Consider the following 24,767-nt stretch of genomic DNA (forward strand, 5'->3'; position numbering starts at 1 on the left):
TGCATAAAGCGAGGTCCATATAGAAATGGTTTATCAAGATCAATGTGGAAACACTTGACTGGCCTGCACAGAGCCCTGACCTCAACTCCATCAAACACCTTCGGGATTAATTGAAACACCGACTGCAAGCCAGGCCAATTTTTTTTATTTTTTTTACCTTTATTTAACTAGGCAAGTCAGTTAAGAACAAATTCTTATTTTCAATGACGGCCTAGGAACAGTGGGTTAACTGCCTGTTCAGAGGCAGAACAACAGATTTGTACCTTGTCAGCTCGGGGATTTGAACTTGCAACCTTCCGGTTACTAGTCCAACAGTCTAACCACTAGGCTACCCTGCCGCCCCTAATCACCCAACATCAGTGCTCGACCTCACTAATTCTCTTCTGGCTGAATGGAAGCAAGTGCATATGTAAAACAGAAACATAACCACACACAAAAACACTGTCACACAGACATATGCACCAGTATCACACTTCTATTGCCACACGGAAACCTAGACAGACACAACAGACAAACACACAGGTACCAGTAGTGAGTCAGTGGTGTGGCTGGAGGGCTGGCCAGCCTTGCCGTAGCCCTGACCATGAGCTGTCAGCAGTCTGCCAGTCCGGTCCACTGCGGCATGCCCGTTCCTAGTGCTCTACAGGTGCACAGGATGGGGACACAGCTGTTTCAACAAAACCACCAGACAAGGTGAGAGGACAGACACAGACACAATGACCCCCAACATGAACCAACCCCTGGCTGGCGGCAAACAGTTAAAAAGGACATCTTATATTTCTATATTTTATTTGTGATGGTAGAGTGGTGGTACTGGTAGAGGTCAGCCAAAGGTCGGGGAAACACTGAGTAAGGTACAATGTGAGGGGACACACACATTAAAGCAACAGATGTCTCCGCAGGAGGGGGTGGGTACAGTACAGAGGACGAGGGGGTGGGGGGGCGTGTACATCCGAGCCTCCCCATCAGTAAGCATGACAAGGTCAGACTGGAGATTGGGTTTTAACTGCACGGCAAAGGGCCATTCATCACAGTCAGCCACCTAATTAGGCATCAGAGAATTACACACTAGAGATAGAAAGACAGCCAGCCTCGACACCACGGCTGAACAGCCCACCCCAGATCCTGACCACAGCCTCCCTCCACACAACAGTAGAACAGACAAATGAAGAACCACCAACCCAGCAGACCCTACCCCCTCCTAGCAGACCTGTGAAAATCCTTTCACACCCACTGAGGGCACACAAAAGCCACAGATTGTCCTTAAGGGCTCCAATGGGAAATAGATAGAAGAAAAAACACCCAGTGGCTAAACTCTGGTGCCCAAGCACCCAGCATGCCCTAAACTTGCTATCTAAGGACCAACTAGGGTCCCCCAGCCACATTCACACAGGCACAAACTATGTGAGAGCACAGCAGGAAAGGGGTTGCCACAGCACACAAGGAGTGATTGAAACATGTTCTTCTACTTCCCCGCCCTGCTACCACGAAAAGACGTTCATCCTGCTACCATACAGCAGGTAAACATAAGCATTTCCTGTGACTGTGTCTCAAAACCTAACATCTACCTGGTCCAGCACAACCCACAACCCTAAAAGACATGGCCTTCAACCGCAGCACCTCACACAGGCGCAATGGTTACCCCCCAGACCTGCACCTAGAGGACCTACATCCAGACCACAGCACCGCCAGGCACATCTAGAACACAGCACCACCAAGGACATCCAGAACACAGCACCACCAGGCAGATCTAGAACACAGCACCACCAAGGATATCTAGAACACAGCACCACCAGGCACATCTAGAACACAGCACCACCAAGGACATCCAGAACACAGCACCACCAAGCACATCTAGAACACAGCACCACCAAGGACATCCAGAACACAGCACCACCAAGGACATCCAGAACACAGCACCACCAAGGACATCCAGAACACAGTACCACCAGGCACATCCACCCCCCCAACCCAACCAGTTACCCTCCCAAACTAACCATGGCCACAAACCATATAGGTCCCCCCAGATCAGCCCTGTGCCCCTCTTGCCCCCAACATGACAATCACACATAGACCCAGGCCTTGAGCAGAGCAACAGGCACAACCCCCACTCCTACACCCACCCAAGCCCCATCCTGAGACCTAAGAGGCATGTATCAGATACTCACGTGAATGATGACAGCTTCTCCATCCTAGAGGGAGAGGGCAAAAATGTCCAGGCCCAGTGACATGTACTAGTCTGTGGTGACCTAAATGCCAGAACTGGACAAGAACCCAACATTCTCAGCACACAGAGAACACCTACCTGCAGGTGACAGCATTCCCTCCCAAATACACCCCCCTAGACACAACTACAACAAAACAACCAACAAAAATGGGTCACAACTCCTGCAGCTCTGTCACACGCTGGGTATGTACATAGTCCATGGTAGGCTTTGAGGGGACTCCTACTCTAGGTACACCTATAGAACATCCCTTGGCAGTAGTAGGCCTTACTGTAGACTACTTTATTACTGACCGAAACCCAGTCTCTCAGAGTGTTTCGCTACACTTTACAAGCATTTCGCTACACTCGCATTAACATCTGCTAACCATGTGTATGTGACAAATAAAATTTGATTTGATTTGTTCAGTCAGCCCACTGACACCCCTATCAGATCACAGCAAAATCACAGCCTAATTGAACAGAGCAAGTCACAATCATGACGCATCAAAGCCGAACAAACCACATACTATTAAGAAACGCTTTAGATGTAAGGAGAGTAGTATAGAAACCAAACAAAAAATGATTGGGCAACAACAAATATATATATACATACATACACACACAGACACTAAGAAAAAAGAAGGAACAGCACATCAGAAATCAGCTCAATGTAATTGAAGAATCCATAGAATCTCACCACTTCTGGGAAAATTGGAACACACAAAACAAACAACAACACAAAGAGCTACCTATCCAAAATTGATAAACCACTTCTCAAAATCTTTTCGGCTCTATAAAAAAAACATACAGTGCATTTGGAAAGTATTCAGACCCCTTCCCTGTTTCCACATTGTTACGTTACAGCCTTATTCCAAAACAAATTAAATTATATATTTTTTCATCAATCTACACACAATACCCCAAAATAACAAAGCAAAAAAAAGTTGACATTTTTGAAAATATATTAACAAATGAAAAAAAATACCTTATTTAAATACAGTACCAGTCAAAAGTTCAGACACACCTACTCATTCAAGGACTTTTCTTTATTTGTACTATTTTCTACATTGTAGAATAATAAAAGACATCAAAACTATGAAATATCACATATTGTCAATGTTCCAGGTGAATGGAAGTGTAACGGTTTTCTAGTGGTGATGAAGGAGAGTCGGACCAAACTGCAGCGTGTCGATTGCGATCCATATTTATTAAACAAAACATAAACACGACTAAACACTAAACACTACAAAACAATAAACGTAATGAAAACCGAAAACAGCCTATCTAGTGCAAACTAACAGAGAGTACAAGTAAGACACTAAGGACAATCACCCACGACAAACTCAAAGAATATGGCTGCCTAAATATGGTTCCCAATCAGAGACAACGATAAGCACCTGCCTCTGATTGAGAACCACTCCAGACAGCCATAGACCTTGCTAGACAACCCACTAAGCTACAATCCCAATACCACCACCAAAACCCCAAGACAAACACACCACAATTACAAAAACCCCATGCCACACCCTGGCCTGACCAAATACATAAAGATAAACACAAAATACTTTGACCAGGGCGTGACAGGAAGAAAGCGGAGTCAGGCGCAGGACACAGGTATGAGTAAAGCCACGATATTTAGTCAACATCAACAATAATCCAACAAGGATAAACATGAACAATCCAAAACACGTAGACGGAACACCTTGACGAAAACATTCACCCACAAAACAAAAGGGGAAGCCAGAGGGTTAAATAAGGAACATGATAATGGAAAGAAAACCAGGTGTGTACAATGAAGACAAAACAAAACGAAACATGGATCGGTGGTGACTAGAAAGCCGGTGACGTCGACCGCCGAATGCCGCCCAAACAAGGAGAGGGGCCCAACTTCGGCAGAAGTCTTGACACATATGGAATAATGTAGGAACCAAAAGTGTTTAAAAAAAATCTAAATATATTTTATATTTGACATTCTTCAAAGTAGCCACCCTTTGCCTTGATGACAGCTTTGCACAAACGTGGCATTCTCTTAACCAGCTTCATGAGGTAATCACCTGGAATGCATTTCTGTTACGGCTTTCTTCCGTCGAAGGAGAGTCGGACCAAAATGCAACGTGGTTAGTTCGATACATGTTTAATGAAAACGAATAGGAACAATACAAAACAACAAACGGAAAAAGTGAAAACCTAATACAGCCTGTCTGGTGACAACTAACACAGAGACAGGAACAATCACCCACAAACACACAGTGAAACCCGGGCTACCTAAATATGGTTCCCAATCAGAGACAACGAGAATCACCTGACTCTGATTGAGAACCGCCTCAGGCAGCCATAGACTCTGCTAGAAAACCCCACTAAGCCACAATCCCAAAACCTACGAAAAACCCCCATACATAAACACAACACAAAATAAACCCATGTTACACCCTGGCCTGACAAAAATAAATAGAAAACACAAAATACTAAGACCAGGGCGTGACAGACAGAACCCCCCCAAGGTGCGGACTCCCGGCCGCACACTAAAACCCATAGGGGAGGGTCCGGGTGGGCGTCTGTCCACGGTGGCGGCTCCAGCTCGGGACGTGGACCCAACCCAACCAAGTCTTAGTCCCCCTGTAACGCGTCCTCTGATTGGCGACCCTCGCCGCCGACCTTGGCCTAATAACCCTCACCAAGGACCCCACTGGACTGAGGGGCAGCTCGGGACTGAGGGGAAGCCAGGGACTGAGGGGAAGCCCAGCACTGAGGGGAGGCCCAGCACTGAGAGCAAGCCCAGCACTGAGAGCAAGCCCAGCACTGAGAGCAAGCCCAGCACTGAGAGCAAGCCCAGCACTGAGAGCAAGCCCAGCACTGAGAGCAAGCCCAGCACTGAGAGCAAGCCCAGCACTGAGAGCAAGCTCAGCACTGAGAGCAAGCCCAGCACTGAGAGCAAGCCCAGCACTGAGAGCAAGCTCAGCACTGAGAGGAAGCTCAGCACTGAGAGGAAGCTCAGGCAGGTAGTTGAATCCGGCAGATCCTGGCTGACTGGCGGATCTGGAAGAGTCTGGCTGACTGGCGGATCCTGGCTGATTGGCGGATCTGGAAGATCCTGGCTGACTGGTGGATCCTGGCTGACTGGCAGCTCTGGCTGCTCCATGCAGACTGGCAGCTCTGGCTGCTCCATGCAGACTGGCAGCTCTGGCTGCTCCATGCAGACTGGCAGCTCTGGCTGCTCCATGCAGACTGGCAGCTCTGGCTGCTCCATGCAGACTGGCAGCTCTGGCTGCTCCATGCAGACTGGCAGCTCTGGCTGCTCCATGCAGACTGGCAGCTCTGGCTGCTCCATGCAGACTGGCAGCTCTGGCTGCTCCATGCAGACTGGCAGCTCTGGCTGCTCCATGCAGACTGGCAGCTCTGGCTGCTCCATGCAGACTAGCAGCTCTGGCTGCTCCATGCAGACTAGCAGCTCTGGCTGCTCCATGCAGACTGGCAGCTCTGGCTGCTCTGAACAGGCAGGAGACTCCAGCAGCGCTGTAGAGGAGGAAGGCTCTGGCAGCGCTGAACATGCGGGAGACTCCGGCAGCGCAGGAGAGGAGGAAGGCTCTGGCTGCGCTAAACAGGCGGGAGGCTCCGACAGCGCTAAACAGGTGGGAGACTCCGACAGCACTGGAGAGGAGAAAGGCTCTGGCTGCGCTGAACAGGCGAGGCGTACTGAAAGGCCTGGTGCGTGGTGCTGGAACTGGTGGTACTGGACCGAGGACACGCACAGGAAGCCTGGTGCGGGGAGCTGCCACCGGAGAACTGGTGTGTGAAGGTGGCACAGGATGGACCGGACCGTGAAAGTGTACTGGAGAGCCTGAGAGCAGGACTGGCACAGGACGTGCAAGGCTAGGTAGGTACACAGGAGGCCTAGTGCGTGAGGCTGGCACACTCTTCACCAGCCGACTAACACGCACCTCAGGACGAGTATGGAGCGCTGACCCAGGTGCCATCAAATCCCCGACTCGCTCCGTCGGACAAATATCGTACCTAAAGCACCAAACTAGCAACTCCCTCATTACTCTCTCCTCCAATTTCCCCATTAACTCCTTCACAGTCTCTGCTTTGCTCACCTCTAACACCGGCTCTGGTTCTGGTCTCCTCCTTGGCTCCTCACTATAAACAGGGAGAGTTGGCTCAGGTCTGACTCCTGACTCTGCCACTCTCTCCCTGAGCCCCCCAACACATTTTTGGGGCTGACTCTCTGTCTTCCGTCCGCGCCGCTAAGCCTGCTTCGCCAACTCCATTCTCTGATAACCTGCTACGCACTGCTCCAGCGAATCCCAGGCGGGCTCCGGCACTTTCTCTGGGTCGACAGCCCACCTGTCTATTTCCTCCCAAGTAGTGTAGTCCCGATATTGTTGCTCCTGCTGCCGCTGTTGCTTCTCCTCATACCAGCGCCTCTCAGCTCTCGCCGCCTCCAGTTCTTCTTTGGGGCGGCGATATTCTCCAGGCTGATCCCAGGGTCCTTCTCCGAACAATTCATCCTCCCATGTCCATTCCTCTCTTTGTTGCTTCTGCTGTCACTGCCTGTCACCACGCTGCTTGGTCCAGTTGCGGTGGGTGATTCTGTTACGGCTTTCTTCCGTCGAAGGAGAGTCGGACCAAAATGCAACGTGGTTAGTTCGATACATGTTTAATGAAAACAAATAGGAACAATACAAAACAACAAACGGAAAAAGTGAAAACCTAATACAGCCTGTCTGGTGACAACTAACACAGAGACAGGAACAATCACCCACAAACACACAGTGAAACCCGGGCTACCTAAATATGGTTCCCAATCAGAGACAACGAGAATCACCTGACTCTGATTGAGAACCGCCTCAGGCAGCCATAGACTCTGCTAGAAAACCCCACTAAGCCACAATCCCAAAACCTACGAAAAACCCCCATACATAAACACAACACAAAATAAACCCATGTTACACCCTGGCCTGACCAAAATAAATAGAAAACACAAAATACTAAGACCAGGGCGTGACAATTTCAATTAACAGGTGTCCCTTGTTAAAAGTTATTTTGTGGAATTTATTTCCTTCTTAATGCATTTGAGCCAATCAGTTGTGTTGTGACAAGGTATGGGTGGTATGCAGAAGATAGCCCTATTTGGTGAAAGACCAAGTCCATATTATGGCAAGAACAGCTCAAATAAACAAAGAGAAACGACAGGCCATAATTACTTTAAGACATGAAGGTCAGTCAATCCTGAAAATTGCAGTCTCAAAAACTAAGCGCTATGATGAAACTGGCTCTCATGAGGACCACCACAGGAAATTAAGACCCAGAGTTACCTCTGCTGCAGAGGATAAGTTCATAAATTCATGAGAATTAACTGCACCTCAGATTTCAGCCCAAATAAATGCTTCACAGAGTTCAAGTAACAGACACATCAACATCAACTGTTCAGAGGAGACTCCGTGAATCATGCCTTCATGGTCAAATTGCTGCAAAGAAACCATTACTAAAGGACACAAATAATAAGAAGAGGCTTGCTTGGGCCAAGAAACACGAGCAATGGACAGGTGGAAATTTGTCCTTTGGTATGGAGTACGCAGAGTAGGTGAACAGATGACCTCCGCATGAGTGGATCCCACCGTGAAGCATGGAGGAGGAGGTGTGATGGTGTGGGGGTGCTTTGCTGGTGACACTGATTTATTTAGAATTCAAGGCACACTTAACCAGCATGGCTACCACAGCATTCTGCAGCAGTATGCTATCCCATCTGGTTTGTGCTTAGTGGGAGTGTCATTTGTTTTTCAACAGGACAATGACCCAACACACCTACAGGCTGTGTAAGGACTTGTTGACCAAGAAGGAGAGTGATGGAGTGCTGCATCAGATGATCTGGCCTCCACAATCATCCAACCTCAATCCAACTGAGATGGTTTGGGATGAGTTGAACTGCAGAATGAAGGACAAGCAGCCTACAAGTGCTCAGCATATGTGGGATCTCCTTCAAGACTGTTGTCAAGAGTGTGCAAAGCTGTCATCAAGGAAAATAGTGGTTACTTTGAAGAATCTCAAATCAAAAATATATTTTGATTTGTTTAACACTATTTTGGTTACTACATGATTGCACATGTGTTATTTCATAGTTTTGATGTCTTCACTAATATTCTACGATGTATAAAATAGTAAAGATAACGAGTAGGTGTTTCCAAACTTTTGACTGGTACTGTATGTACAGACTCAGTGAGCATAGCCTTGCTATTGAGAGATGCCACTGTCGGAAGACCTGGCTCTCAAGAGAAGACAGGCTATGTGCACACTGCCCACAAAATGAGGTGGAAACTGAGCTGTACTTCCTAACCTCCTGCCAAATGTACGACCATATTAAAGACACACATTTCCCTCGGATCACACTGACCCACAAATAATAATTTTTTTTTTGGGGGGGGGTAGATAAACTCCCATATCTATTTGGTGAAATAGCAGTGTGCCATCAGAGCAGCAAGATTTGTGACCTATTGCCACAAGAAAAGGGCAACCAGTGAAGAACAAACACCATTGTAAATACAACCCATATTTATGTTTATTTATTTTCCCCTTTGTACTGGAACTATTTGCACATCATTACAACACTGTATGTAGCCATGATATGACATTTGAAATGTCTCTATTCCTTTGGAACGTTTGTGAGTGTAATGTTTATTGTTAATTCTGTATTGTTTATTATCTATTTCACTTGCTTTGGCGATGTAAACATATGTTTCCCATGCAAATAAAGCCCTTTGAATTGAATAGAGAGAGGGAGAGACCAGTCACAATAGACAGTTTCCTTCCTATACTGGAGCAGAGGTGGTCCATCATAGGAGATTTCCCTGGGACACTAACCAGGTTTCCATCTAACCTTTTTATGCCAGTAAAGTACATGTCAGATAAAACGTGTCATGACAGGCCTGATGGAAACAGAACATTTGTTGGTAAACTTTCCAAATGTTGACAAAACAAAATACGCTAGAAAAAGGTTGGATGTTTTTCTGTTGGTAACATTTACTATGTGAGAAATGTTGGTGGAAACGCTTTCATGTGCAAATATTGATATAATAACCATTATATCAAAGTAAACTTAAAGTCACACGATGACATGTGTGGTCCTCCCACTATGACTCATCAGGAAAGCATGCAGTTGATTAGGCTACAGATGAAATAAATGATGAACTTCACAGGGTGGTGAAAGTGCAAGGTGATGAGCTTGATGCTCCTTTTCAATAAATATTGAGTTGCTTATTCTGGTGACATGATCATCAATGTTTGTCTGCCATCTGACAAATGAAAATAATTTTGTCCAGAATAACATCATCATATAGGCTATACCCTCACTGTATCTGTGAGCTGCTGGCTGGAGAGCACGTGCCAATACCAGAGTGGGAACACATGCTATATAATGCAACATTTTGCCATATAAGGAAAAACAATGTGAGAAAACCATCAGAAGAGCTGAAAATGCAACGGAAACCCATTTAACTTGTCTTTTTTATTCGGTACATGGGAATTTAACCGCAAAAGTTATTTTTATGTGATCTATGTCATTAAGCACAGCCTTTTGTCTGCTACAAGTACAATTGAAAGAAATACATCTTTGGTAGGAAAATGTGCTTATTGTTCTTATGCAGATTTGAGAATAATTCCTTCAAAATCTGTTGCCAATTGGATGGAAACGTAGCTAGTGAAAGACATCCTTTCTCTCAGTCCCCCCAGTCTCTTCTTCCCTTGCTCTCCCTCACGTACACACTCCCCCTCCCCCTTACCCCCTTGCCAGGGGTGCCTCTAAATCTTCATTAGGGGGTGAAATGAAGCCGAAAACGAGAGGCGGGGAGACGGCCAGAAGCAGCTGCAGCCACTGAGACAGAACCCACAGCCCCCACAACAGCAACATTTCCTCACCCCCTCCCTGTATTTGGCTCTGGCACTCACTGGGGATAGGCTCTATGATGTCTATGATGTACTGTACATACGCTCACACCACCCTTAGTATATCCACCATAGAGCCCAATGTAGTGGCAGCGAATCAGAAGTAGTGCCATCCCTGGTCAGCGAGGCTTCCAGCCAGGCTTACTGTGTGTGCTCATGACCTAACATGATGTCCTGCCACCCCACCTATGCACACCCAAACACTAGTAATGTGAAGAAAAAGGGGTCTATGGGGTGTAGTAGTAAAGGCCAAATTAAATATTTTATCCACAAAAAATGTATACCTAAAGGGGTCCTAAAATTCTAAATCAAATAGATAAATGTTCCATAGTATGACAATCATAAAACAAATCCATGTAGCTTCGACCCCCCCAATAAGACCCAACAACAACATGAATAATAGAATGGTCTATCCCAAGTGTGAATCATTTCAATTAGAAGAGGTGGGAGAGAAAACAGTAGAGTGATAATGCCAGGATTGATCATTTAGCTCCACTCATAATAATCTGCAATAAGAGGTACTCGGATCCCCCCCAAATCAAATGAGAATGAGATAAAATACACATTATATTGGCTGAAATTGAATGAGGAAATGCCGATGAACACAATGCCTATTGAGCAGGGCCACAGTGCAGAGCTAAATTAACTCTCCCTCGTCTCTCACACTGGAGAAGGAAGTGGATTAGCCGTACATAGTGTTTGCACACAGACACCAGCCAGGGAATCAACTTCATTTTAGCTCATCCCTTTTAATTCACCTATACTAAAAGGTTCAACAGAAGCCCTTAAGAGCATAGACATGTGCACGCACACAAACACACAGCTGGGGGAGAGATAACTAAGAGGATGACAAGTCAGCTATTGTCAGATCATACACTGTTTGACTAGCCACAGTTCTGAGGGGTAGCAGTGAGTGATTCCATAGGAGAGCAGTTGAAACCAAGCAGGCCTTGGGCAGCGAGCCACCAGGGAGCTCCATCCCAACTCCATAGGAGAAGAGCCTAATACTTCAATAGAATGCCACTGGATTCCCTACTCATACACACACACACAGAAACACACACACACACAGAAACACACACAAGGCTGGATTATTAATTAGCAGCATTGTGGGTTTAAAAGGGCTGAGCATTTCTAATTGTGTTGAAGATCACAAGTTCAGAGATGTTCTTTTGGTGAAGTAAAAACGCCCCGAAACCAAGCTGGCTGCACGCCCACTGCCAGGGCTCTCGCGAGGTGCCAGCCTCCAGCCAAACACAGTACAAAGGCTTCTCGCCCTATTGCGGGCCCTGTTCTGCATAACACACCAAGTTCCAGTGACACTTCAATTTAGCCACAGCATTTTGAATGAATACAGAGGGGAGAGAAGTAAGAAAGGCAGAATGCACAATACACTAGCATCTAGGTGTAGATAGTGGTTAACTTGTCTTTGATGGTTTGGTGGAGGGCTGGAGTCCTTGTATTAGCGGCCCTGAGAGAGCCAGACTAGGGCTTTGCCTCCAGGCCAGAGGATGGACTGGTGGCTGACTGTTCTAAAGACCACAGTAGTTTCTATTTGAAGGCGTCCAGACATCTAGAGCCCTGGGACAATAGAATAAAACAGATCATATGTGAAGTAACTATCTTAGGGCTTGCATAGAAACGATGTATTACGCTATAATGGCTGTCTTGGAGAGTTCCAAACGATTCTCCTTTGGGTGACATCAGTCATTCACTGATAGACAGACAAACCGCTGACTTAGCACGGCCAAGTTTCAGTGTTGTAAAAGATTGTTGAGGTAATGCCAATTCTCTGGCTGTACACCTCCAGGTAGCTATAACGCAGATCAATGTGGTTACATAGGGGAGGGAGCATCAAGGCCGAGGCTGACCCAGCCAAGGTGGGAGTAACACCGTACCCAAACCGGCCGTGCGCAAATAGATTTTGTCCCCCCACACCAAACGCGATCACAACACACAGGTTGAAATATCAAAACAAACTCTGGACCAATTATATTCATTTTAAACATTTATGGCAATTAAGCTAGCTAGCTTGCAGTTATTAGCTCATTTGTCCTATTTAGTTAGCTTGCTGTTGCTAGCTAATTTGTCCTGGGATATAAACTTTGAGTTATTTGACCTGAAATGAACAAGGTCCTCTACTCCGACAATTAGTCCACACATTACACAGTCAACCGAATCATTTCAAGTCATCTCTCCTCCTTCCAGGCTTTTTCTTCTTTGGACTTTATATGGCGATTGGCATCTAACTTTCATAGTTACCACATTACCACAATGACCGACCAAACTCAGTTAATCTTTCAATCAACCACGTGGGTAACCAATGAGGAGATGTGTCGTGGGTATCTGCTTCTATAAACCTATGAGGAGATGGGAGAGGCAGGACTTGCACCATGTTCAGCGTCACAAATAGAACTGACTTCTATTTTAGCCCTTGGCAACAGACGCTCGTTGGCGCGCGCAAACAGTGTGGGTGCAATTAAATAACATGTATGTTTACATGTATATTGCGATGCGAGCGGTGTGGTCAGCATGTAAGGTGGAATGATGTTGATCATACCTCCCCCGGCCCCCGCCCTGTCCTCCACTGGACATTTGGCCCCAGCACACAGGCTCCAGGCCCAGACACCAGCACACTGGTAGGAGAGAGAGTTCATTGGCCGCAGAGGAAGAGAGGGAGAGGGATGGCGGGGGAATGGGGAGGAGATAGTTGGCGGATCAAAGTGACAGATTAGCCAGCACTGGGCCCTGCTGAGAGAGAGGGGACGCTGACCAGCCACAGGGAGAAATATAGGCCCTAGGCCAGAATCACTATGGAGAGGGATTCGGGAGAGGGGGCGACAGGTCACCAGAGGGAGTGAAGGTGGCAGACAGAAGCCATGGATAATGCTGTGCAAGAGCGGGCAGCAGACATTGGCCACAAGAGAAGAAGGAGAGACAGGTCACACACACAAGCCTCCAAGGAAATGAGGGTGGGGTGAGAGGGAGGGAGGCCTTGAGCTCTGCTGAGCAAGAGGGGAAATGCTGACTAGCTGACTCAGGGGAGAGGACAGACGGGTCACTAGCCCTGAAAGGAAGAAAAGAGAGAGGGGTAGAAGGAGAGAGAGAACCTGAGGGACAGAGGACAGACGGGTCACTAACCTTGAAAGGAAGAAAAGAGAGAGGGGTAGAAGAGAGAGAACCTGAGGGACAGAGGTCAGACGGGTCACTAGCCCTGAAAGGAAGAAAATAGAGAGGGGTAGAAGGAAGAGAGAGAGAACCTGAGGGACAGACGGGTCACAAGCCTTGAAAGGAAGAAAAGAGAGAGGGGTAGAAGGAAGAGAGAACCTGAGGGACAGAGGACAGATGGGTCACTAGCCTTGAAAGGAAGAAAAGAGAGAGGGGTAGAAGGAAGAGAGAGAACCTGAGGTACAGACGGGTCACTAGCCCTGAAAGGAAGAAAAGAGAGAGGGGTAGAAGGTAGAGAGAACCTGAGGGACAGAGGACAGATGGGTCACTAGCCTTGAAAGGAAGAAAATAGAGAGGGGTAGAAGGAAGAGAGAGAGAACCTGAGGGACAGAGGTCAGACGGGTCACTAGCCCTGAAAGGAAGAAAAGAGAGAGGGGTAGAAGGAAGAGAGAACCTGAGGGACAGAGGACAGACGGGTCACTAGCCTTGAAAGGAAGAAAAGAGAGAGGGGTAGAAGGAAGAGAGAACCTGAGGGACAGAGGACAGACGGGTCACTAGCCTTGAAAGGAAGAAAATAGAGAGGGGTAGAAGGAAGAGAGAGAGAACCTGAGGGACAGAGGACAGACGGGTCACTAGCCCTGAAAGGAAGAAAAGAGAGAGGGGTAGAAAGAAGAGAGAACCTGAGGGACAGAGGACGACGGGTCACTAGCCTTGAAAGGAAGAAAAGAGAGAGGGGTAGAAGGAAGAGAGAGAACCTGAGGGACAGACGGGTCACTAGCCCTGAAAGGAAGAAAAGAGAGAGGGGTAGAAGGAAGAGAGAACCTGAGGGACAGAGGACAGACGGGTCACTAGCCCTGAAAGGAAGAAAAGAGAGAGGGGTAGAAGGAAGAGAGAACCTGAGGGACAGAGGACAGACGGGTCACTAGCCTTGAAAGGAAGAAAAGAGAGAGGGGTAGAAGGAAGAGAGAACCTGAGGGACAGAGGTCAGACGGGTCACTAGCCTTGAAAGGAAGAAAAGAGAGAGGGGTAGAAGGAAGAGAGAACCTGAGGGACAGACGGGTCACTAGCCTTGAAAGGAAGAAAAGAGAGAGGGGTAGAAGGTAGAGAGAACCTGAGGTACAGACGGGTCACTAGCCTTGAAAGGAAGAAAAGAGAGAGGGGTAGAAGGAAGAGAGAACCTGAGGGACAGAGGTCAGACGGGTCACTAGCCTTGAAAGGAAGAAAAGAGAGAGGGGTAGAAGGAAGAGAGAGAACCTGAGGGATAGAGGACAGCTAATCCAGCACAGACAAAAAGGACCTCTCCACATTATACAGGGTTGGGGTCAGTTCCATTTAAAGTGACAGTGTGTAGCTATGATATTTGGACTCAGTTACTGTATGTAAAGTTGGTGCTAATAAGATGTTAGTTGAGCTCTACCACATGTGAATAATGTTCACTCAGAGGTGCATATCACTACTGCCACTGTCTGTGGATCAGCAGGGGATTGAATGATGGAGTGAGATAGATAAAGGAGAGATAGAACACAGCATCTGTTCTCAAAGCCTCACTCTTACCACAGAGGCTGATTCCTCCTCTTTCTCCCTCACATCCCCTCCCCTCATCTTTCTTCTTTCCCTGCCTATTAAATCTTCTTCCCTCCCTTCTCTCTTCCTCCCCATCTCTTCTGTCATACTCCCTCTATCTTTCCTCTCCCCTTTCTTCTTCCCTTCCCTCATCTCTGTGCTCCTCCCTCTGTGTGAGCCAGCGTTTGTGTGGAGGCAGTGGGTGCAGTCACACTCTGGCACTGCAGCATGAGTCACTACCAGCTCCCAGCAGCCCCAAGAATCAGGGGGGAGGAGTGTACACACACACATCTCACTAGTCAGTACAACCCCAGGGTACACACAGCTCTGTACAACCAGACACACACACACACACACCTTGCCAACATTTACTGAGCGAATCGAGAAAGAGACTACCCAGTTGTCTCAAATTTGGTGCAATCAATCACAGGTATTGATCAGTGTAAGGTTGACTGGCTGAGTCGGTCTGGAGCTGTGAGGAGCAAAGCCCACTGACATTTCAACAGACCTGCCTGACTCACTCTACTTCTTTTTATTTTTCTCCTTCACTCCCTCTTTACACTGGGGGGGCCACCCACGCTGGCTGGTGTGCATCGGTAGAGTCAGTGACGCACACACACCAGGTGGTATTTTCAGCCTTCGGTCAAGTGGTCTACTCTGTGAGAGGGTGTGTATGTGTGCATCCAGGCAGACTGCAGTCCAGCACCAGATGTGTATGTTTGTGTAAGCAGAGACCAGAAGGCCTTGAAATATGTACACAGCTCCCATGCATTATACATTGGCACAGCAGGAGAGAACTCAGAGCCTGGAGGATCTCCTCCCTCCCTTCTATTCTCTCTCCATCTCTCGGCCGGCTGCTATGGTGCATACGTTTTAAATACCAAGTGCAGGTCAGGGTCGTTTGCGGGTCAGCGGCTAAGATGGAGGGAGGAGGATAGGGTGATGGAGGAGGAGAGGGCGCTATTCAGACTAATCTTCATGCTTTATGTAGGGGTAGGGGAGAGAGGTGAGCCAGAGAAATGATAGGGTATTTTATGGAGCTGTGCTATTAACACCACCATTCTATGAGGAAGGTGTGGCATACTCTAGGTAGTCATCACAGAATATCAAGGGTATCTATCTGCTGCATGCACACTACCCAGACCCAGCAAACATAGCCATTTACACGGTCTTCTATCACTGAATAAGTAGAAGTACAGCGATCTAAAGGTTAAAGAGGTAGACAGCACCTCCTCAGAGGGCAGCCATGCATCGTACCTCTTATCAGCTTCACTCATGTTCAGAGCCTTGGCAAACGGGCCGTCTCCACCCGAGAACAGCTGGGTGAAGGGCTAAGGAGGGTCCGGGGCTGGATCTGCTGCAGCCTGTTGAAGGGAATAGGGGTTTGTTCAGTCTGGGTAGGCCCAAAGAAGGAGTTGGGGTGGGGGTACCGGACTCTGAAGGCCCAAAGGTGGACAGAGAGGACCCAGAGCAGGCAGAGAGTTGGTGTTCCGGTGGGGCGGCTGACTTTGAGGACTCTGCGTTAGGGTTGCTGACAGAGATGAAGGAGGAGGAGGTGGTGAAGGAGTCAAAGAAGTCAGTAGCCGGGTTGATATGCCCACTGTAAGAAAATAACTTGGTGAGGCTGGCGGACCAGAGGAGCCAGTTTACTAGGGGTAATCTCTGTGCTCCCCCTGCCGCAGCCACTACTGAAGCTGGGTGATTTAATGAGGGTGGGCTGGAAGCAATGTGGCACCAGGGCCTGGGCTTTGGGCTGGCTGAAGATGGGGCACACAGGGATGGGCTCGTCCTTGGTTGCGGTCCCTTTGCTGCTGGCCTCCAGGGGTGTTGCCTCATGCTTAGGGGTGCCTGGGCTGGGGGTGCTGTCCTCTGGGGTTACAGCGGAGACAACATCCTGCTCTTCAGGAGTAGGCTCTGGTTTCACATCATCCACTGGTTCCTCAGGGCTAGAGGCTACTGGACTTGTCTGTATCATCGCAGCCACTATCTTGATCTCAGTAGTGTCTTGTCCAATCAGATCATCCACTTTCTCCTCCTTCTTCTCTTTCTCCACTGAGGTCTCTTTAACCACTGCTGCTGCGGGCCCCTCCTCTCTCTCCTCAAATTGCTCCAGCAGGTTGTCCATGGGAACCACATGTTCCTCCTCACTGTTGTTGGTGGAGTCAGAGATCATGACACTCTCCATCATCTGGTCGTTGAGCTTGTCCATCAGGCTCTCTGAGGGTGTGCTGTGGCTGTCCTCCTGGGGAGTGATGAAGGACTCGCACCCCAGGTCAATAATCTCCTCCAGGAACAGGACAACAGAGGAGGGCGAGAGGGTGGGGGCTGGATCTGGAGGGATACGGTCTTCACTCAGGTTGGGTTCAACCTCCACTGCCCCTGTGATGTCCAGGGTGACAGGAGTCTCGTTGCTATCCATATTTTCCCTGAGAATAATAATATGTAGGAATCATAAATCAGGTTATCTAAAAATATGATGTATTGTAAGTACTTTGTCATGTTCTTTACAATGAAATGTATCATACGGGCTTAGAATATAATGATTAATTCAATTTCTATGGCTAGTAACTTAGATTGTTGTGCTTTTTGGGTAATGATGGCTAGCTAAAGTTAGCGTGCTAAGCTACAGGTGCTTCAAATGGCAAAAAAAGGACATAACTACCTTTATAAATATATTCATAGAAATCACTTGCTTACATAAATAACATGTAGCGATGCATCAGCCTGCCCCATTAAACAGTAAACCAATGTAAACAAAAACAAGGCGCTTTAGATAACCTTTGCTAAGGAATGATGACGGCTACTGCGCTACGCAATAGTGCGCCTGCGTGAATCTTCCAGGAAGTGAAATGTACAGTGTCCAACAGGAATCAAATTTCCTACGTATCTGTCGAATCGGTATTCTTAAATATTTTACGCATTTTAAACCGTAAACATCTGCTTTCTCCAGATATATTTACGGACATTCATTGTACGCAACGTAAGTATTTATTTGAACGTTTGCGGAATTAAAATAACATCCAGCGAGGTGATGGATAAACAGTTTATTTGTAAAATCTCACAATAAACGTAACGCTTTCAAGCAATAATAATAAGCTTGCAAAATACGTGGGACATGGAGGACGATGCACCTGTGATATACGGCCTCGAATTTCAGGTACAGTTCCACGTCGGAGATGCATTATTAACGTTAGCTGGATTCAGTATAGCTATGTCAGACAACCTCGTCCTGCCACAGTATTTGGGCGTTAGAGACGTCAACGAGGAGTATGACTTGTCGACATCTCTAACGGCCAAATACTGGTGCAACCTCGTCCTAGCTATGCAACTCCAATGTTGACAAATATTAATCTGAACTCTCTTCAATGTACGTCAACATTGTTGCTTTGCAATGTCATCATGCTTTAGTGATACATTCGTCACGTAAAGCCTTGTATAGGCATAGCATTACATACTGTACATACATGCACTACCGGTGAGGAGTTTTAGAACATCTACTCATTCAAGGGTTTTTCTTAATTTGTACAATGTTCTACATTGTAGAATAATAGTGAAGACATCAGAACTATCAAATAACACATATGGAATCATGTAGTAACCAAACAAATGTTTTTTTAAATTTTTATATTTGAGACTCTTCAAATAGCCTCCCTTTGCCTCGATGACAGCTTTGCACACTCTTGGCATTCTCTCAACCAGCGTCACCTGGAGCAGTCTTGAAGGAGTTCCCACGTATGCTGAACACTTGTTGGCTGTTTTTCCTTCACTCTGCAGTCGGACTAATCACAAACTATCTTAATTTGGTTTAGGCCGGGGGATTGTGGAGGCAAGGACATCTGATGCAGCACTCCATCACTCTCCTTCTTGGTAAAATAGCCCTTACACAGCCTGGAAGTGTGTTGGGTCATTGTCCTGTTGAAAAACAAATGATAGTCCCACTAAGCCCAAACCAGATGGTATGGCGTACTCCTGCCGAATGCTGTGGTAGCCATGCTGGTTAAGTGTGCCTTTAATTCTAAATAAATCACAGACACTGTAACCAGCAAAGCACCCCCACACCCTCACATCTCCTCTTCCATGCTTCATGGTGGGAACCACACATGCGGAGATCATCCATCTCACAAAGACACAGCGGTTGGAATCAAAAATCTCCAATTTGGATTGCAGAACAAAGGACAAATTTCCACCGGTCTATTGTCCATTGCTCGTGTTTCTTGGCCCAATCAAGTCTCTTCTTATTATTTGTGTCCTTTAGTAGTTGTTTCTTTGCAGCAATTTGACCATGAAGGCCTGATTCATGCAGTTGATGTTGAGATGTGTCTGTTACTTGAACACTGAACACTTGAACACTTCATATAATGTTTACATACCCTACATTACTCATCTCATATGTGTATACTGTACCCTATACCATCTACTGCATCTTGCCATCTTGATGTAATACATGTATCACTAGCCACGTTAAACAATGCCACTTTTATGTTTATATACCCTACATTACTCATCTCATATGTATACACTGTACTTGATACCATCTACTGCATCTTGCCTATGCCGTTCTGTACCATCACTCATTCATATATTTTTATGTACATATTCTTCATTCCTTTACACTTGTGTGTATAAGGTAGTTGTTGAGAAATTGATAGGTTAGATTACTCGTTGGTTACTACAGCATTGTCGGAACTAGAAGCACAAGCATTTCGCCACACTCTGCTAACCATGTGTATGTGACAAATAAAATTGGATTTGATTTGAAGGCTTTTTTGGGGCTGCAATTTCTGAGGCTGGTAACTCTAATGAACAGAGCAGAGGTAACTGTCTGTCTTCCATTACTGTGGTGGTCCTCATGAGAGCCAGTTTCATCATAGCGCTTGATGATTATTGCGACTGCACTTGAAGAAACTTTAAAAGTTCTTGAAATGTTCTGTATTGTCTGACCTTCATGTTTAGAGTAATGATGGACTGTCGTATCTCTTTGCTTAATTTGAGCTGTTCTTGCCATAATATAGACTTGGTCTTTTACCAAATAGGGTTGTCTTCTGTGTACCCCCCCACCCCCTCTACCTTAATGCTCAAACGCATTAAGAAGGAAAGAAATTCCACAAATTAACTTTTTAAGAAGGCACACTTGTTAATTGAAGTGCATTCTAGGTGACTACCTAATGAAGCTGGTTGAGAGAATGTTGTCATCAAGGCAAAGGGTGGCTATTTGATGAATCTCAAATATAAAATATATTTTGTTTTGTTTGACACTTTTTTTTTTTTGGTTAATACATAATTCCATATGTGTTATTTCATAGTTTTGATGTCTTCATTATTATTCTACAATGTATAAAATAGTATAAAGAAAGAAAAACCAGTGAATGAGTAGGTGTTCTAAACCTTTTGACCGGTAGTGTACATTAGTTACAGTTTTACAATGTACCAACCGTATCTTGTTTTGCAGGCTCGTGCACTTACTTCTCAGACAGCTGAATCGGATGCCATTCGCTTTCTTGTGGGCACTCAATCCCTCAAATTTGACAATCAGGTGAGTCAAACGACTGCACTTACCAAGTGTAGTACACCTTACAGCTGTATATAGCCTATCCAGTGGAAGACCATCTAGGAAGGGTATTGGTACAGTGTCTGTTCTTCTAATGTGGAGCCCACTTTTGGATGTAATCTAAAGTTGTACTAAAAACGTACTATATATTTTTGATGGGAATAACATCCACAGTGCACTCACTTGATCCTTTATCTGATGTAGCTCTTTGGCTGTGTAGTGCTGTGTGGACCAGGTAGTGCTGTGTGGACCAGGTAGTGCTGTGTGGACCAGGTAGTGCTGTGCGGACCCGGTAGTGCTGTGCGGACCCGGTAGTGCTGTTCGGACCAGGTAGTGCCGTGAGGACCAGGTAGTGCTGTGTGGACCAGGTAGTGCTGTGTGGACCAGGTAGTGCTGTGTGGACCAGGTAGTGCTGTGTGGACCAGGTAGTGCTGTGTGGACCAGGTAGTGCTGTGTGGACCAGGTAGTGCTGTGTGGACCAGGTAGTGCTGTGTGGACCAGGTAGTGCTGTGTGGACCAGGTAGTGCTGTGCGGACCCGGTAGTGCTGTGCGGACCCGGTAGTGCTGTTCGGACCAGGTAGTGCCGTGAGGACCAGGTAGTGCCGTGAGGACCAGGTAGTGCCGTGCGGACCCGGTAGTGCTGTGCGGACCCGGTAGTGCTGTTCGGACCAGGTAGTGCCGTGAGGACCAGGTAGTGCCGTGAGGACCAGGTAGTGCCGTGTGGACCAGGTAGTGCCGTGAGGACCAGGTAGTGCCGTGAGGACCAGGTAGTGCTGTGCGGACCCGGTAGTGCTGTGCGGACCCGGTAGTGCTGTGCGGACCCGGTAGTGCCGTTCGGACCAGGTAGTGCCGTGAGGACCAGGTAGTGCCGTGAGGACCAGGTAGTGCTGTGCGGACCCGGTAGTGCTGTGCGGACCCGGTAGTGCTGTTCGGACCAGGTAGTGCTGTTCGGACCAGGTAGTGCCGTGAGGACCAGGTAGTGCCGTGAGGACCAGGTAGTGCCGTGAGGACCAGGTAGTGCCGTGAGGACCAGGTAGTGCCGTGAGGACCAGGTAGTGCCGTGAGGACCAGGTAGTGCCGTGTGGACCAGGTAGTGCCGTGCGGACCCGGTAGTGCCGTGCGGACCCGGTAGTGCCGTTCGGACCAGGTAGTGCCGTGAGGACCAGGTAGTGCCGTGAGGACCAGGTAGTGCCGTGAGGACCAGGTAGTGCCGTGAGGACCAGGTAGTGCCGTGAGGACCAGGTAGTGCCGTGAGGACCAGGTAGTGCCGTGAGGACCAGGTAGTGCCGTGAGGACCAGGTAGTGCCGTGAGGACCAGGTAGTGCCGTGAGGACCAGGTAGTGCCGTGAGGACCAGGTAGCGCCGTGAGGACCAGGTAGCGCCGTGAGGACCAGGTAGCGCCGTGAGGACCAGGTAGCGCCGTGAGGACCAGGTAGCGCCGTGAGGACCAGGTAGCGCCGTGAGGACCAGGTAGCGCCGTGAGGACCAGGTAGCGCTGTGTGGACCAGATAGTGCTGTGAGGACAGGCTTAGCCTTGGCCTTCGGCACTGTTATTGGGCTGACTACAACCCATCCTGGTGTGTTTGTGTGTGTGTGTGTGTGTGTGTGTTTCCTAGGTCATCATGCAGACAGACCACAGAAACAGTTGGCCATAAATGTGTGTGTGGGGGGGTAATTACTGATTTCAGAGAGGGAGAGAGGTGAGACTGATGTCTGTGTTGAAATGGTTTTGGCATCCTTTGGTGAGAAAATGGTCTGTTTTTTTATTTATTCTGGCTTTGGCTGTGGGTGTTCAAATATGTTGCTGGAGCCCATTCCAAATCTATCCCGGTGGTTGAACAGACAAACAGTACTTATGTTTGATCACCCACGCCATGTTTTTGAGAGGAAAATACTTATAATGATAGTACTGCTGTGATGCCTGCACCAAGCACTGTTGTTGAGAATTGAAAAACAGAAGTTTGGGTGTTTTGTACCAGCATTTCTGAATGCATTGCAGTCACAACAAAGGGAGCAATAATTTCATCCCATCCTTATCACAATGCTGTTTCACTTATGATTATTGGCTGTTCCAGCAAGTGGACTCCTCCTTGAAAATGGTTTCAGTCCCACCCCCAGCCATTGGTCACATAGAGACACCACCTGATTGTCTCTGGCCTCAGGTACTTATACAGTAGCTTGGATGTGTCACTAAGCTTCCTGCCTCTGTAATGTGGGCTTCAGATATCTATTTTATACCCTCCCTTCCTCTCACCTTAAGTGCCACTCCAGCCTTGAGAGGGCAGCGCAATATGAATGGCAGAACTTTGGGGCTCCCCCAGTTTGTGTGGCATTAAAACATCTCAGCCCTGCCACTTTTGCCAGTTCCCTACTCCTCTGTCCCACTTACTGTCATCCGCACCACTAAAGAGCTTTAACTAAAGGCCCAAAAGTGGAGACCGTCGGCTAGCTCCTTTTTATCCATAATTACAACGGGCTGGGAAGGAAAACCCGACTGGGCTGAGAGAGGGATGCAGGGATAAGTCACTCCGCTGGCTCCGGCTGGGGAATAACGCAGGATAAATCACCCATGGGACTTGTCCTCCACCCTGGGGCCCTATTACTGCTCTTCCTCTTCCCTCCAATTACCCTGTCCCACCAACACCGGAATTTATTTGTGTGTCTCCCCTCCATAAAATTATAACTTTGTGTAATAATCTTTGCTCGTTGTGGTCCAGCCCAAGGTTAATGGCAGCCTGTGTGACTTTGAGGCAGCTGAAGGATGCTGTATTCTGCTGCTCCGATGCTCTGCTCCTCTCCTCCCTGCCTGTAAAAAGTGAATAGGCTAGAGGAGTGCCTGGAGTTATTGTCCAGTGCAACCAGATTAATGGCCCCCACAGTGTCGTGAGACTCAGCCTTATTAGAATGACGGGTGTTATTAACCACATCAAACCTCTTGATTGTCGCTGCTTTACCACCTAAGTCAAATATCTATCAAATAGATTTCCATAATGGTCAATTCAAATAGGCCTAAGTCAAGTCAATAGAAGTTCCAACGTCCTGCACACAGCTTGCGTGCAAATATTAGGCCTACGTTTTCTATTGTAATGCCAACTCTTTAGTCTGCTGACCTTGAAGATGATAGCAAGATAGCCTCATGGCTGTTAGACAAACTGCAATCTATTAAACAGGAAGCTTTGGGTCCACAACACCTCTCAACCATTGTCCAATGAAATTGCCATTGATAAAATGCAATTGTGTTTGTTGTCTGTAAGTGTTTGCCTGCCCATACCATAACCCCACTGCCACCATGGGGCACTCTGTTCACAACGTTGATATCAGCAAACCACTTGCCCACACAACGCCATTCATGCTGTCTGCCATCTGCCCGGTACAGTTAAAACCGGGATTCATCTGTGAAGAGCACACTTCTCCAGCGTGCCAGTGGCCATCGAAGGTGAAGATTTGCTCACTGAAGTCGATCACATTACCAAACTGCAGTCAGGTCAAGACCCTGGTGAGGACGTGAGCACGCAGATGAGCTTCCATGAGACGGTTTCCGACAGTTTGTGCAGCAATTCTTCGGTTGTGCAAACCCACAGTTTCATCATAGTTTGGATGGCTGTCTCAGACAATCCCGCAGGTGAAGAAGCTGGATGTGGAGTTCCTGGTCTGGCGTGGTTACACGTGGTCTGCGGGTTGTGAGGCCGGTTAGATGTACTGCCAAATTTTCTAAAATGATAATGGAGGCAGCTTATGATAGAGAAATTAACATCTCAATTAACATCTCTGGCAACAGATCTGGTGGACATTCCTGCAGTTAACATTTCAATTGCACACTCTCTCAAAACTTGACACATCTATGGCATTGTGTTGTGTGACAAAACTGCACATTTTAGAGTGGCTTTAGCACAATTGTGCCCAGCACAAGGTGCACCTGTGTAATGATCATCCTGTTTAATCAGCTTCTTGATATGCCACACCTGTCAGGTGGATATATTTTATATATATATATATATATATATATATATATATATATATAAATAACTCATTTGTGCACAAAATTGTAGAGAGAAGCTTTTTGCGTGTCTCAAATTTCGGGGATCTTTTATTTCATCTCATGAACCGTGGGACTAACGCTTTATATGTTGCGTTTATATTTTTGTTCAGTGTAAATAAAAAGGAAATAGTAACACAATAAAATGACAGTGATAATAACATACTAATTTCACAGATAGTGACCCCTGCCTGCTCTGGTGTTCCACACGTTACTTATCATGTCGTGAAGGGTGCAAACTAGATTTGATCGGTTTTCCTCTATTGGACCTTTCTTTCTGCCGTCTAAGACGTGGCGCTCTCTGTAAC

The 24,767-nt window shown here is 47.1% G+C and overlaps 1 protein-coding gene and 1 pseudogene across 1 annotated transcript in view; one reads left to right on the forward strand and one right to left on the reverse strand.

The window, feature by feature from the left end:
- Positions 1-17,725, reverse strand: part of LOC112234818 — a 31,472-nt pseudogene extending 13,747 nt beyond the window's left edge.
- Positions 17,726-17,774: 49 nt separating this feature from the next.
- The window catches only part of LOC112234816 (EARP-interacting protein homolog), a 46,399-nt gene continuing 39,406 nt past the window's right edge, over positions 17,775-24,767 (forward strand). Inside the window, exons 1-2 of the mRNA XM_042330104.1 lie at positions 17,775-18,032; positions 20,325-20,408. Coding sequence (XP_042186038.1) covers positions 17,991-18,032; positions 20,325-20,408 — 126 coding nt within the window. The 5' untranslated portion in view covers positions 17,775-17,990. The remainder of the gene's footprint in view (positions 18,033-20,324; positions 20,409-24,767) is intronic.

This window comes from Oncorhynchus tshawytscha, linkage group LG11 (genome assembly GCF_018296145.1).
Source record: "Oncorhynchus tshawytscha isolate Ot180627B linkage group LG11, Otsh_v2.0, whole genome shotgun sequence".
Taxonomy (NCBI): Eukaryota; Metazoa; Chordata; class Actinopteri; order Salmoniformes; family Salmonidae; genus Oncorhynchus; species Oncorhynchus tshawytscha.